Genomic DNA, 16161 nt, shown 5'->3' with positions numbered 1-16161 from the left:
CCACACGAGGACATAATCAGAGCGCCGTTTGCCATGTGTGGGATCCATGACAATTTTAACAAATCCTCATGAACTAGCAGCAAAGACGGCAGGCACGAGTGGGCAGCTTTGAATGGTACCCCCACTGCACGAGCGCTCGTGCATGCAAGAAGAACCGATCAAACCTAAGGAGTTCGCCCTTACAGCCTTACCAATTATCTAAAAAAGGTGTTCTTTTTTTTTTTTCTTATAGCGGGTTTTGGGCATTTGTTAATGCTTAAAAAGAATTTGTACTCAAACATTTTCAGAACGCTTTTTTTTTTTTTTTTTTACGCGCTTAGACGGTGAGATTGCCCGTTCACTTTCACCGGGTCTGTCCGAACGACCTAATTCGAACGTGCCGCTTGAGTTCACGCGGCGCCTTTCCAGCGTCCCCCGAACGCAACGGACGAACAAACAGAGCGCAGTCCACCTCATCCCGAGGAAAAGAGCCAGCGAAAGCGACGGCGAGTGACAGCCTCCGACTGGAGCGTCGATACCGCTCGTGAACGTCCGCCGGTCACGGCTAGCCGGGCGGTCACGGATAGTCGGAGACACCGCCGCTGTATAAGCTGGCCACGGCATGGGACACGCGTAGATGGTGGTGGGCACTGGGAGTCTCGGCACACTCGCGTTCCTGGGCGCCAACTAGCTCGGGAAACCATGTCGCTCACGGTACGTATGGTTCGAATCTTGACCGGGATCTTATTTCCCGTATACTTTACGATTTCCTGTAGCCGGCAAAGCGTCTGCGAAGCGACAAGGTGGCAAATTGCAATCAACACAATGTGGCCGTCAGAGCGGCTTTGCGATAGCCCAGATTGACGCCGATCGGATAGATTAGCACTCTGAACAATAACAAAAACTAATCGAGACTAGCAGGAAGAACGTGGAAAGGATCATATAGTGGCAACCTATGTTTCGGTAATAGTAAGAATTCAGTTCAAGCTTTGCTAGGCACACGCTCGTTGCCTTTAGCGAAGCTTTGGCTGGGCGTGCGACGAAGTGCTATTAAAGTGAAGCTCGCACTAGAGACGGAGCATCTACTGAATTCTTAACCTGTCACCGACTATGGTAATATCTATGCGGCTATGTAAATTCACAATGCCGTAGAAAGGCGGATAGCCCATACCAAGAGGCCCGTGGCACCGTTCCTAACGAAAATGATAATAGACTTTTAGTAGACCGTATTCCAGAGCGGGAGCCCATCGCCACTTTGAAGCATGGCTTGAGCACTCGCCCGTTGGGCCCGCTCTCCGCAGCGTACGGTCTACTAAAACTCTCTAAAGTGATGAGAGCATGGTACAGATGTACCGATAGTTAAGATTTGTTTAGTTATGTTCAGAATGACTGAGTTGCGTCCATATCACATGAGCGAATGACGTTTTAGCGAACAGCGACATTTGAGCGAATCGACGTTTCAGCGAATAACGGGGGCGCGCGTTAACCCATCCGCCGCGCTGCGCTTACGCCGCTTCGCGGCGACAGTCTGCGGCGGCTCATTACAAAAATGTGAACCCAATTTGCCCACCCGGAAACGCCGCTTTGCGGCGTCCGACTATACGCTAAAGTGTCATTCGGTGAAACGTGGGCGTAAGCTAAAACGTCATTCGATCAAGTGAGTGCCTCCCGTTCAATATCCACCACTGCCCGTTTCGATTAGGATGAGAATGGTAGCGACGTGCGGTCGTGTAGCATGACCGCGTGATGCACGTTAAAGAACCGAGGCTTTAGCTGTGGTGCCGCACTGGCTAAATCTCTCATCTAAAGCGAAAATAGCATGCATGACGCACATTGACTGACCAACTTGCCACTGTCTAAACATGCACACAACACAATTACTTCACTGCTACTCCGAGGATTCCAGGAAGTTCCACTGTCGCGATAAAATGACGACGTTAGCTGCTGACAGTTCAGATCACCCAGCAAAGCTTCCTCGCTCTCGACTAGTGTCAAATTAGGACTATTCCCGCGACCTCGGTGTAGCTGGGAGCAAAACTACGTCACGTATACGGAACACATACCCACTTCCGTCAACACTCAACGGTTTTAAGAGCCGGGGGAGGACTCTTCGACTCCTTTGTGGTCAAACTGCGTGGTTGCGTCGTCGAGTTCCCCCAGCGCGCGGCCTCAAAAAAATGCTCATCGTGCGGCGCGATGCGTGTTTGCAAATACCGCGGATAACGGTGTCCCGCCGCGTCTGACAACAATGATGGGCAGCTCGAAGTACCCGCGGCGCATTTCCGGATATTGAAAAATTTGGAAACGATTACCTGTCCCGCTGCTCTTCGCGGGGGAACGGTGACGCTTCGACAAAGAGCGGTGTCCGTAAGCGTTTGGGCAATTGCGAAGTCATTTAAACGAAATGGGGTTCCTCTTTTAGTCACATCTGATATTGTCACAGCTGCTATACAAAAATTCAAATACTTTTTGGGGAGCCATGATCTCATTCACGTTGTTTTGTTTTTCACAGAAGTTTCAATACCCTCCCATGCTCGTATCCTCCGCGTACGGGGTTTGTCTGTTATTACGAAGTATAGATTCAGAAGTCGAACCTACTGAATCTAAGTTCTACTTCTCCATAGATATTCCTCCCTTTAAAAAAAAAGATCTAATACCTGCGTTTGTTAATGACATAATGACATATTGACAGTGTATATAAAACCCGTACATTTTATTTACCTCACTCAAACTTTTAATATAATTTGAAATTTAAAAAAAAAGATAAAGATTCATGTGACCTGTGTGCTATACAGACTGAACGTAATTTAACTTTGCAGTATGAATCGTTTCAATTTCTCCAAAGTAAATCCTTCCGAATTAACTATTTCGGTAGTTCCTTTCTGGGATCAAGTAGGTTGATCTCACCAGCCAGTTTGGCTACGCCGTCGCTGCCACAAGGCATCGAGGGGACTTAAAAGCCCCTACACACATGTGAGTGCGTTTGACTGCATTTCGGACCCTGCGAGAAACCAGGACATCCCTGCTTCTTATGTCGCGTGGGAAGCTGCTCCTTGAATTAATTTCCACGCTTCATACAAAGCACTAATGAGCCGGTGACTCGCTTTCGTTTCTCCACACAACGCAGTCAAACGCTCTCAAACGCAACAAACGCAACTGTGCGTAGGGGCCTTTAGTCTCTGCACGTGCCCCAACCTCGCTGGAGCTCTGCGCGTGCCAAGCAAAAGAAACACGAGTAGTCTCGGCAGGTTATGCGTCTCGGGCACTATTCTCCGTTCACCTTTAAAGAGGCCATAAAACGATTTTTCTACTTTCGCTAAATACTAGTCACAATCACTCCCTAATGTTAATAACCGAATAAACTTGCCTTAGTTTTTTTCTTTCTAAGCAATGACACTCGGCAAATAAATTCGAGAAATATGAGGATCGTTCATCCCTCTCCACTCGGAGCCAGAACAAGCGGCCAAGTGGCCTGGTTGGTGCCTATCTTATGCCACCAACGTTAGTCATAGCCACGCGCTGGGGTTCACAAAGTAGAAAACGCGTGCTGAGCTCCAGGCATTGTTAGAGTTCGGCTACTCTGATCACCGCTGTGGTTGGACATGAGCCACTACCCGAGTGTCCGCCGGGGCATTGGTTGTTATGAGCCGAAGTCGAGTGCTCACGCAGTTCTCGTGTCCAATCCATGAGCAGCGCTCGACTGTCGTCAGGCGGGTGGTTCCGATCCCACAATTACGTCATAAAGCTTTGGGAAGGCAAGAATGAAAGAAATAGTCCCCTCTTATCCTCGCAATTGCACCGCGACCAAGAAGCTTCTGAATCAGTGGAGGTCAGTGCGAGTATACTTGGACCAGTACGCATCTGTAAAGTTACGAAAATTCCAATCCGATATTGTTTCATGACCCCTTTAAGCTGAGACTTAGCTGAGACTAAGAGCCCCGCTTTCAGCGCGAGCTTTCTGCCCTTCCTAACACAACCGTGAACGCGCAGGCAAGCGCAACCAAAGCCCTGCAGAAGCCAGCGAGCTCGCACTGAAGGCAGAGCTTCTAATCTCAGTTAAGGGTGAACGGGGTATAGTACCTCCATCTTGTGGACTAAAGTTATGGCGGATTCACGCATGCACCGAATGCTTGGTGACATCCATATATACCACCATAGATTTTAGGCTCCAAATCGGTAGCTTAGTCGCGACTATTATTAAGCCGAGAGAGAGAGAAAGAGAGGGAATGCACTTTATTAATTATTAAGCCGATACTCTTTCATTCATTACTCCCAACTAAAATCAGATGAGGGTAGACGAGGGTTCTCGAAACGACAACATTGAGAACACTTTGAGGCCGTGCAAATCACGTGCTTGCACGTCATGTCCTCGCCATCATGGTGGTAGTCATTCCTACTTGTTGTTGCTGAGAAAACTAAAACAAATTTGACGGTGCAAAATGTAGGGTGCTGAAGGTAAGTACTTAGCAGCAAAGACATCACAATGGCCGCGAGTGTGACGTCAGTACAAGCGATGCATGTAGACAGTCCACCGAACCCGTTTGTGCTTTCACTGCTTTCCAAATTCGTGCTGGTGAGAACACAGTATGGGGCTTTCCTCCCGCGACACTGACGGAGTTTACAGTAAACGCATTCTGCGGACACAATCTGAAGACGAAAAAAATGTGGTCACGCAGTCGCGTGCGCGCGCGTTTTTGCAATCACGCGTTTACGCGAACAAAAGACGCGGCGACGTCGCCGCGGAGGCCGGGGCCGCGGATCTCCATAGCTGAGTAAAGGCAAATATCGTCGCGACTGTCGTAAAGAAAGGTGATCCTCTGTTGACTCTTGCGAGAGATAAAAGGAAAGAAAAACAAAGTGAGCCAACGGAGGGACGAAATGCTAAGAAAGCAAAAACAGACCGCACACCGGAATGAAGTCATTACCCGAGAGTTCTGAACTTCGATATAATTGCGCGACCTTCCCACTATTTCCGCTCGAGAAGTAAAGCGTTCGTCTGGGTAACGCTTTTCGACGTGACCCTGAATCACCCGTGGGGCTGCACCGTCGGCGATGCCCCATTGTGCGAGAAAATGTGCGACGATTTATAATATAAAGGACTGTCCCCATGTTCGTTTACCGCTTCTTTTGAGACTCGAGGCCGTCTCAAAATGGGTACCCTATAGGCAGCTAGGTCACATGCTTCAAGCAGGCCGGTCTGTTTCCACGCAGTGAATTGTCATATGCGATGAAGTTAGAAAGCACTGTGTATGAGTGGCTAGCAACTTAAATTGCCGAAAGCTCTGTGATGCAACCGAGGACTGTTATAATACCGCAGCACCTTTCAGGTATCTCATTGTCCTGACACATGAAGAGCTAAATCAAATTAGCTGTACACGATTGACACTGCGGTGCCTCCTTCCACCGCAGTGTCAATCGAATACTAATACTTACTTTCGGGTTCCAGTTTCTACAAGATGGGAACTAGCTAAATGCATGGCACGGCTGCTGCTGTCTGCCTTCTAAAGTCACATAGAGAGACCACGGAGGCAAGCCTCGCATGCCACCTCAGTGTAAATTAGTTTCGAGTGTACGACATAGGCTTTGTTTCACTCATTCCGTCCTGTCCTACACATGAGCCATGGGGCCATTCCCTCAAGCTCACACAGCAGATGGCTACTAAGGAATCTACTCTCCTGATATGCCAGACAGACGGCGGGAAAGGGCTCCCTGAAAAATAATGCCACTGTGACGGCAGTAAGATGCTCTACCGAGGAAGATAGGTGCGTGGAGAAAGGCTCAGTGAAATCAGACACTGTGGCCGTAGTATGCGATGGCCTGCTTCGATGCAAAGTTTGTTGTCGGTGTCAAGAAATGGACAACCACCATATGCCGCCATGTTGTGCGAAACAACGGCGCTCCCCCATGCGCACATGTCGACGCTTGTGTTGCTGAGTGCTCGAAACCTGTTGTAATTTTGAACGCCGCGAAATAGAGTAGGTCAATGATTTTGTTTCACATTCTACGTCCAGCCTATACTAGTAACTGGTTACTGATGTTGTGCGTTCGGGTCTTCCCAGCACTGTGTGCTGGTCGCGCTATCGCTGACATCCCTGTGTCATACGATGGCCGTGGTCTTCGAGGAGCCGATGCTCGCTGAGGAAAGTCGGCAGCTCGAAGAACAGCAGCAGTCTCCGCAAGAGCAACAGCAACAACGTGTTGTGCTGGTACCAGTTTCACAGGCACAGCGCTTCACTGATCAAGCAACCCGACCAATCCGTCGGCACCGCCTCAAGGTACCATTCCCGTTTTTGTTCAGGACCTTGCTGTATCGGTGCACTCAACATATCCTATAAGGTAACGCTATTGCATGATGGCGACTGTAGAGCTACCATATTTAACGCCATCGGCTGTCGTAAAACATCGTGTTCGTAGTCGCGTAATGTTAAGATCCTAACAACCAGCTCTTGAGGATATAATAGCGAGTTTAATAGTCGGTGACAGGCTAAGAATTCAGTATAGATGCTCCGCCTCCAGCACGCGCTCGTTGCCTTCCGCCGTGCTTCGGCTGCTGACGCAGTGTTATCGAAGGCAGGACGTTGCGCTCGAGAAGGGGCATCTACTGAATTCTTAGTTTTGACAGTCTTGATACCGCGTGATGACGTGAGGCCGGACGGATGCCTTCGACCATGCTTCGGAGTGCTCAAGCGGATTACAGATGCCAATAACGCGATTGTAAAATAACTGTCTACTAACATTTCCTAATATAGGTAGTACGCACCGCGAATTTAGTCGTACCACTATGAACGTAATGCATCACAATACGTATACAGACGGACTCAACTCTCTGGTGTGGTTCTGCGGAAATAGCAGATTCTCATCCTTTCACGCGCAAATGGTCCGCATCCATTGTCGTTCATTTTGCTCTCTGGATGTCTTCAGAGCACACAGTTATCACTTGACAGTTAACGCGCGCTTGTTCTTTCAACAATAAATTCTTGCAATGCGTAAGTCTCCTTAAACATATACCCGCATGTATTTGGTGAAATGTTACAAGCCTTCACGGTGCTTTATTTCAACATCGCTTCATCCTTAGCGTGTAGCCCTTTTGTTCTCATTGTTATTTCATGTAGTTCTCTCTCTCTCTCGTTTTAATATCACGTTTAAAGGAGAGCAAGTCCCTCTAGAACAGCACCCTAGCCCCAGCACAGTTTTCCCCCTCCTAATTGTTCTGGTGTCGGCTTTCACAGGAAATACGATGTTGTGGCGTGATGCTCCCTCGAGTTACTAGAAATTTTCGTAGATCGTTTTGGCATTCCGATAAAGATCCCCCATACCTGCATGCATCACAAATTTTAGACAATGTCAGATATCGTTATTGGGGTGAAAAAACAATCTGTTAAAACTCCCTAAGGGCTTGTAACCCCCCCCCCCCCCCCTTTCCCCTTTCCCAACCCCGCCGCTTTCCAGGGGATTGTAGAAGGGTCAGTTGAAGGGCGTCCAAAGGCCGTAATGAGGGAAATAAATAAATAAATCGATAATCTCAATGGTTCCCATTGTATATATACGCCAATAAACAAACAAGCGCGGTCCACATCTCTTTTCCAGCCTGTGTTTCAGCGACAAGTGGCCAGACCGCAGCAATACGTCGCTTCAACGGACGATCTTCAGCAGCCGCAACAGCAGCAACGACGGCAGCGGGAAGCTCCCGCTATGGTCCTAGTGCCGGCACAACCTCGCTACGTAGCGGCTCCGGCCACGGCTCAAGTAGCGTACGTACCGGCGGCCTCCAGCTCAGAGGCGGACCTCAAGCCTTCCGCCACGGGCTATGGGCACCAGGCCGAAGGCTACTTGGACATGGGCGCGTACTCAGGGAACTACGGCGCATTCGGCTGGTATGCGGACTACCCCGTAGGAGGAGGCTACCACTAGGCGAGGACAAGACCTAACCTATAGGGTGTTGAGAATCTCTCGGTGTTATTCTTTTTGTTTACTCCTTGGAGAAGACATCACTCTCATTTTGTTTCCCTTCGTTTTCTTTTTTTTTTTTTTTCTTCAAACTGCTTGGTGTTCTTTGACGCGGTGTCATAGCTCTTGGCATTTCAACCCTAGCGTTTCTTCAAACTTTTTTCGTGCTGATAACATTCGGTGCAACCAGGGGCGTAACCAGGGGGGGGGGGGGGGGGGGGGGGGGAAGCTTATGGAGCTTGAGCCGCCCCGCCCCCCCCCCCCCCCCCCCCCCCCACCCCCCGAAAAAAATTTCTGGCTATGCCACTGGGTGCAACAGAGGATATGTCTCCATTATGTGATGTGGAATCAATTCAAACAGTGACGTAGACAAGTCCTGGAGCACATCACGAAGCCTCATATAGCTGTTCCGTGGCAAACACCATTTTTGGTTGGATTTTGCCACTGAACGCTGCCGTCGAACCGCGAGAACCCTGGTTCGCCTCACATCTGTTCTCACAACACCCAAATCCACGAATGGATAGTTTTTCGAGTTTGTTAACTCGGGAAGTTACAGAAGAAAACGAGGTTCCTTCACTGAACGAGCGTGTTTGCGCCGATCTTTTTCAAGACCCCCACATCACGACAGGGGATCGCCCTCGCACTCGCACACGTGAAGCGCACGCGCATTTCATGTCAAAACATCTCGGACCACAATTTCGGGAACATATCCATTGCTTCTTGACATCTCTAAATCTTTCGTGACTTCCCTTACGGATTCTCATATACGTATTACTTTTTATATGTGTTTCTTTATCAATCTCGAACTTCCACGTGTAATATCTTTATTCGGGTTCAGTCGGCACTTCGAATTGTTTCCTCTCATTGCGCAATAAATGTTGCGATTGTCGGACAAAGTGGTGGCGATGATGTTGCGGCACAATAATCATGAAAATGTTCATACGAAATTAATTGATTGGCAATAAAACATTGGTATGTAAACCTCGCGATTTGTTCGCACAGTACGCGTAAGCCGATGAATATATCATCCATTTTTCATCATCGTATGGCGGTCTCCGAAGAATAAATAATCGAAAATATGATGATGATTGAACCGTACTTGATCGAATGAATCAATGTCTTACGAAACCTTTCTTGCAGCCAGGGTTTCACAGGGAGTGTATCACTATGGAGTTAAAAAAAGAATGATTTGACAGAAGATCGCACTGGCATCTTCTTGACTCTTTTTAGAACATCTTTTCCCGTGCCTACAGCATACAGAGAGCAATACAAGGGTACCGGAAACACTAGATCGGTTAAATCTTTATGTAAACGCCTTCTTGGAACCTCACTTAGGTATTTCATGGAGAATCGCACTTTCGAAAACCGGAAGACTTGCACCACTTCATACAGAAAACCACGGACTCTCGAAAACGTTACATTAGTAGTAGAAACAAACAAATCAGGCAGTGCATCTCACAGTCCAACTTGAATTACAGTTCGCACAAAAGGATCCTTCTGATCTCTCAGAAAAACAAATCTGGATACCACCTGACGGAGAAACTAGTCGGGTAAGCCAAGTCCATCACTTTGGACGGCGCGAAACAAATTTGTACGGCTCATACATTCCCATCCCGGGCCACAAACAAAGACCGCACTCAGTGCAGCTTCTGGATGCTGGCCTTCGACATCCACATCATCCGGAGGACGTACCAGATTTTTGCGACAATAAACATGCTAGAAACTGCTGAACGGCCAAACATTGACAGGTCGCGGCCCTCCCACTTTAAAGTTTTTGCTCGGGCCTGTTCGATTTCTTCCTTCCAGTAATCCGTGGTGTTTCGGTAGCACACCGCCACTCCACCTTGGCTTTCTGAGCCCGCTTGCTCGAAGTGCGGTTAAGCGCTAACCGACGCTGAAGTTAGCCGCAGTACCTAGGAGAGGAATTTTGAAATCACGTGACTGGCTCGGTATAGGGATGCGGGGAGCCAGGCATGGCCCCGTCGCTTCGTTTGACAAAATGGCTGCGGCGTACGCAGTTTCCACGTTCGCGATCGCGTTGGTGTTTGTCTTCAGGGCCCGTTTGCTCGAAGCCGGTTAACTTTAACCGCGGTTAAAACTTAACCGCCCTTCCCTACTAGGTACCTGAAGTACCTAGCCAAGTTTGACGAGGGATGGATGAGCGATAGCTCCGTGTTTTATGCGAAGTGGCTTCCATAGAAAACGTTCCCGAAAAGGGGGGACCCAACAACGCGTGCTACCGGGTTCTCGCGACGCAGCGCGGCATACATTTGAGCAGACAATTTTTTTTGTTGTTGCTCGTGGTACAAATATTGGGTAAGGTAAAACTAAATTCACCCTTGTTTGGAAAATTTCTAAATGCTCGGCTGTAATGAACTCGGGACAAACCTCTACAAAAGGGGACGGCGAAGTTCAGTCCTAGAAACGATGAGGAAGAAGTGAGCAGTGAAAGGCGGTCGGTCCTCAGGGCCCTCCCGACAAACGTCGGGCGGTTATGACCACGCTCGTGGATTTCATCCACGATGCGGGGCTCACCGCCTATCTTTAACCCCCCTCAACCCCTTCCCTTGGCCATAGATCCAGGCTTGTAAGCCACCGATCTCAGCCCCATTCTCCCTCCCCCAAAGGCCAATAAACGCTTTCTGAACTGAACTGAGGCGGTCGGTAGACCAGCAGCATGGTTGGCCAGCATGCATAAGAACTGTATATAACACCATCATAAATTAAAAAAAAAAAAAAACTGTAATTCAGCTCCAGCGAGAATAGACCTATCCGTAAATTACCCAAGTATCGAGGAGAACGCTGGAAGTGTAATTCTACGGTCCGCACGCGCTGGCCCTACTCTTATAAAATATTCGAAGTAAATAATCATAATAACGCTTTGACGAACGCGCGTGCAAGGCAAAATCTGTTGTAGACTTTTTGCTTTAGAACAATTACTACTGCAGACGCCAGCACGTGCAACGCGTGTAACTACACTCGTAGCATGCACCTCGACCTCGGTGCTTGGTAAATTTAGAAAAAGGTCTATTGGGACGCTGTGTGCTATCAATACCCGGTCGATTGAGTCAAGGCAATCCACCTTCCAAAGACGTTGCCATGCCGACAATTATCGCGTTCATTTAGACTTGGGAATGGCCAGAATCAAAAGACTATCTAAAAGAGGCGGCGAGGTCATTGCTCATGCTTTGCGATTTAAGTGAGGTAAGGCAAAGCGAAAGCCTCCTGCACCATTCATAGCTGACTAACGCGCCCGATATTGCAGCTACAACGACATATTAGTTCCAAAGCGAGCGGCGCTCACTCACCGAGGCGCCGCCATGTTTCCCCGCATCCCTACCAAGCCGGTCACGTGATTTCAAAATTCCTCTCCTAGGTACTGCTGCTAACTTTAAGCGCGGTTAGCGTTTAACCGCGCTTCCAGCTAGCTTCCAGCAAACGGGCCCTGGCGTTTTCATGTGTCTTATTAATGCACAATAAGCGAAATGTATCCAATGAGAAGTGTTCTGGGAGCACACGGCGCCGCGTGAAACGCGGTACGACGCTTTCTGGCACGTGGTACATGCTCGTTGTGCTCCAGAAATACATTGTTTGTCTCGTTACGAAAGCGTCGCTACAGTCGGCCTTCCACAATTGACCGAATGCTGACTATGACGTCAGCAAAGGTTTTCTCATCGACAGAAATAAGAGTAATCTAAGAACTTCAGTTTTGACGGTACTGGCAGTGTTTGTTTCAGAGAGCATTGATTTTCAGCTTCCACCATGCTAATTACAAACACTGTCGAACTTATATTCGCTAGGTAATGACGTCACGAGAGGAAACCATAGGAGGGTGCCACCAAAACATCTCGCCGCTAATAGAAACACGGTATCATCATATTCGCGAGAATCAAGAGCCACTGAATTTATCCCGGGCATTTTTCATAATCGTATGGTGGTCTCCGAAGAAGAAATAATCGAAAATATGATGATGATTGAACCGACACAGACGTAACAGAATTTTGAGCAAAGGTACGAACACATTTACTATCTTGATCGGTGGTCATCGTGACGAAAGGTACGCACACACATTTATTGCTGTCTTAATCGGTGGTCATTATTTCGCGTGGACTATCGCCGCCCGAGGAGCCGTAGGAAAGTAGACACGTGCGACGGGACAGCCACCACGGCGGAAAGTAGACACGCGCGACGGGACCGCCACCCTGGAAGAGCGGAAGGAAACTAGGCACGCAAGCGCTTGGAACGACGACAAAGAGAGGGCGGTGCGACCATAGACATGGCCGACGCGGGTCACACAGCGGCAAATCTTTGAGAAACCTTTATTATCCACCGGAGAGTCTACTGATATTGAAAATGGTGCCTATTGATAACTAATCTACTGACTATACCTATTGCTAAGTTACCTAAGCATCAAGGAGAATGCAGGGAATGGCGTTCCACGCGCCGCACGTGCCGGCGTCTGCAACAGTAACTGTTCTAAATGAAAAGCCTAGAACAAATGGCATCTTGCACGCGCGTTAGTCAACGCTTCATTTTGGTCATTTACTTTAAATCTTTTATACGGGGAAGGCGTGCGCGTGAGGCGCCAGCAGCAGTAACTGTTCTGAAACAAAAACCTAAAACAAATGGCCTCATGCGCGCGCGTTCGTCAACGGTTTATTTTGGTTATTTACTTCGAATCTTTTATACGGGGAAGGCGTACGCGCGCGGCGATGCAAGCGTAGTTATTGTTGACGCACATGAAAAATCCACGGAACTCTAGCCATAAACAGCTATGCTGTAAAAACTGAGACACCTGCAGATGTGGTGATAAGAGCGGCGTTTGACCGTAGCAGGTTCTGTAGAAGGCAAAATATTGTATTGGTGTTAACAGATCACTTTAAAATGAAAAAGAGAATGCATAGCTAGACGAGTTCACATTTCACTTTTGAGGGGGTTCCTAAGATACAAGAGCATATTACTTATTACCTTTTTGTAATAATAGTACATAAGGCACAAAAAGAACACGGAGCGTCCTTTTCAGGAATAAGCTTCTAGTCAGAGTAGATTCCATTTACAATTGGTAGTAAAATAATTGTTAAAAAAATTATATTGCAACACTTCAGATGGGATAAAGCCTCCCTCCGCTCCCACTTTTACACTCATTAGTTTATTCAGCCTGCAAATATAATTTCCATTAAATTCCACCAAATACCAACATATCCGCTAACACGTCCCCAAGCTTTATGAACCTACCAAACTCAACTCTCTGCACGGGAACAGCCTTGCTTTCCGTATTTATTCAAATATAGATCCGCATTTGCTTTTATGCAGATTTTTAAATTTATATAGAAACCTACAATTAAGACCAAAGAAGGCAGACCTGTAGTATTACGGAGCATAATTTCCGAGCTTATCGCGCCAGCCCAGGTGCTCAACCATGTCAGCCGCAGCTCCTAGCACAGTGGTGGAACTGACAAGTGGTAATTTGAAGCAGCTCTTGTAGCAGGGAACAACAGGTTTTGGAGCAGAGCTTTCCACTTTTGGAGCAGACAATTTCGAGCTTTTATGTCAGGAAATGTTATGCCTCTTTCGAAGTTAGCCTGTGGAAAAAAGCTGCAGTTGTCAGAGTGCTGGGAGACTATTTAAAGTGCCATACCTAAAATGTCGCGCTTCTTAACATGCGCTCATGTTAAGAAGTGTGACCTTGCTTTATAGGATTGTGTTCACACATGGTTCCTATTTCGTTAGAATGCTTGGTCGGGACGGCTTTGTTACAAATTGCTGCAGTTTTTGATGCAGAAAAAAAAATTACTTGTGCTTGCTAATCTTCAGTAGTGCACTTTGAACTGCAACTAAAAGTGTTAAAACTAGGCCGCGTAAGGTATGTCAGTAAAATTGGTGCGAAAACTGTGAAACAATGCCGCAGAGCCAGAGACCTGGATTGAATTGTGATGGCGAAATACCAGTGGATTCCCACAGTCGCCGGACGAAAACGAAAACTCTTCCAAAAGCCAATTCGTTCGCAGCTTTGTTCGCTTTGGTGCCATCTTTTCCTTTGGGCGCAGCAAGGCGCAGGCAAGGGGGAATTTATCCAAATGGCACAAATGGCGCAACTGGACCACCCCAGCGATCTGTGAAATTTGTGTTTGGGAAACAAGAGAACGTATAAAACGATGCAAAAATGAAACACCTCGTCCGCAAACCAACCAGAAAAGGCAGCAGTCGTGACGACTTATGTGACATGTGGAAGACATGTTGGAGCGAACCAAGGAGTGCGAGGGGGGCGATAAAAGCGAGCTTTTTATGCAGATTCCCACAGAAATCGGTTGTAATGCACAAGCGGTATGCTACCAATGCACACATCTGTGCACTGCAAAGAAACCCTGGCTAGCTGCAAAGAGGGTGTGGGGGGAACTTCTGCCATATTCTTGACTCATTCAAGTGTACCAATGAACACCCTTATTTATACGGGGGAAAAAAGTTAAAAATGCACATATCAGAGCCCAGGTTCCATGTTTAACAGGAGGTTTATTGATGCCTGTGCACAAATTGTCACTACTGGGAAAAATGCAGTATAAATTAGGGATAGTAGAGGTCAGCTGTATCCAGGATCTTAACTGAGTTGAACATATAATGTCTTTCCATGCAGTGCTTTTATGTCCTCTGAAGTGAGGCTGGTTAGCTTGGACATTCTGTCCCTTGTCCTGTACACATCCAGCGTCTTGCCTGGCAGTTCGAAAACCACCTGAACCTACAAGCAAGGCATAATCAGAAAACGCTTTAGATCAAAACGCTTTAACGTTCTTCATTAAAAGTTAAAAAAAAATTGCTTAGTTAAAAAAACAAGATCAGGTGTTTTTTTCCTAAACAAAGCACACATTTCACAACCAGGCAACTTCCTAAAACTATATATTGAATCTAAGTTGTAACTGGGAGGGGGGGAAGGATGGGGGGGGTTTACAACATTTAGTGTCGATTGGAGGAAAATACAAAGAAATAGAGAAACAAGATGCTTTGAAGACTCGGACATTCTGAGGCTGAGAAAACGAAGTGTAGCAATGCAAAATGGTCTGCTGTCATAAACCCAAGACAAATGCATACACATTGAGGAACCCTAGCTAAAACTTGACATCACCTGAAGAATTAAGTATAGAAATTGCCTAGCGATTTCACAGCTGTCCTGGAGCACTCCATGGGAAGAACACAAGTGAACTGAAAGAGAGCCCGAGCCTGGAGCACAAAAAGCTGCTATGAAAGACAATTTTGAGGCGAAATTTCCAATGTTTTCAGTGGGAATTTGAGAAATAACAGCTTGCTCAAAGCGTTAACACTGTGGCAGGCATGTTCTCCGCTGCAAAATATGCACCTGTGTGACTCGGTAGAAGATTCAGAGTAGTCCCCACATATATCCTTGACTCAACAAACTAAAAGGGCTATGTCATCTTGCACCTAGCTTCAACATGTGCTACGATAGTTTAAGGCTAATCAGTTTATACTGTCCAAGACTGTACATGCACTGCAAATGGTTCCGAAGTTTTCGCTGTATGCACTGCTGGGCTTCAACACGAAACATTGCAGGCAAAACCAAGTCACAGCAAGCGAAGGAAACAAAAGGAGGATTTGAATAACAGCAACTGCCAAGAACCCAATAGGGGTTTATGTCAATGCCTCCTCATTTTTATGGTACAACCCAATAACCCATACAATCTCCTGTAGCATGAAATAGTTCCAAGGAAATCATCCCAGATATATTAAAGTTCACACAGCAAAATAAAAAGCACCAATCTCAGCTTACCAAGTACTGTAGCCTTGCCAGATCTACGATGTTCTGGCCAATCGGGTTTTCCAGCAGAACCGTGGCTTTCCGACTTTTCGGACCGTTCGTGCCACCGCACAGCTCGACATTCACAAACCTGAAAGTTCACAGTGGCAGCATGGCCTTCCAATTCTATTCCCCGTCACTGATTACAGAAGAATGCATGGATGAGCTGACCAGTGCAACGGCAGGACAAGGACACAGCAAGCTAAAGATCTAACCGATTCAAACACCAAACCGGAGTTGCATCAAAAACTAAGAATTGATGCAGGCAAGGTAGCAAACATCATGCATCTTTTTGTTTTTTGCCTCGGGTGTCAAAGGAAGACTACAAAGTGCTTCAAAGCCCGAGCAACCAGAAGGACAAGGCAAGGACATACACAAGCATGCCCAAAAAAGGACCCAACTCAGAAAAAGCAGTTGAAGGAAAAGCTTTA

At 47.2% G+C, this 16161-nt stretch overlaps 1 protein-coding gene across 1 annotated transcript in view; it reads right to left on the bottom strand.

Moving 5' to 3' along the window:
- Positions 1-14487: 14487 nt before the first annotated feature.
- LOC8039660 (isoleucine--tRNA ligase, cytoplasmic) overlaps positions 14488-16161 on the bottom strand; it is a 39784-nt gene continuing 38110 nt past the window's right edge. Inside the window, 3 exon segments of the mRNA XM_029995545.4 lie at positions 14488-14560; positions 14562-14659; positions 15704-15821. Coding sequence (XP_029851405.3) covers positions 14488-14560; positions 14562-14659; positions 15704-15821 — 289 coding nt within the window.

Source organism: Ixodes scapularis, unplaced genomic scaffold (assembly GCF_016920785.2).
Source record: "Ixodes scapularis isolate PalLabHiFi unplaced genomic scaffold, ASM1692078v2 PGA_scaffold2__306_contigs__length_199485367, whole genome shotgun sequence".
NCBI classification, from domain to species: Eukaryota; Metazoa; Arthropoda; class Arachnida; order Ixodida; family Ixodidae; genus Ixodes; species Ixodes scapularis.
The sequence above is the reverse complement of the archived record's forward strand: the minus strand, read 5'-3'. Positions and strand labels throughout refer to the sequence as shown.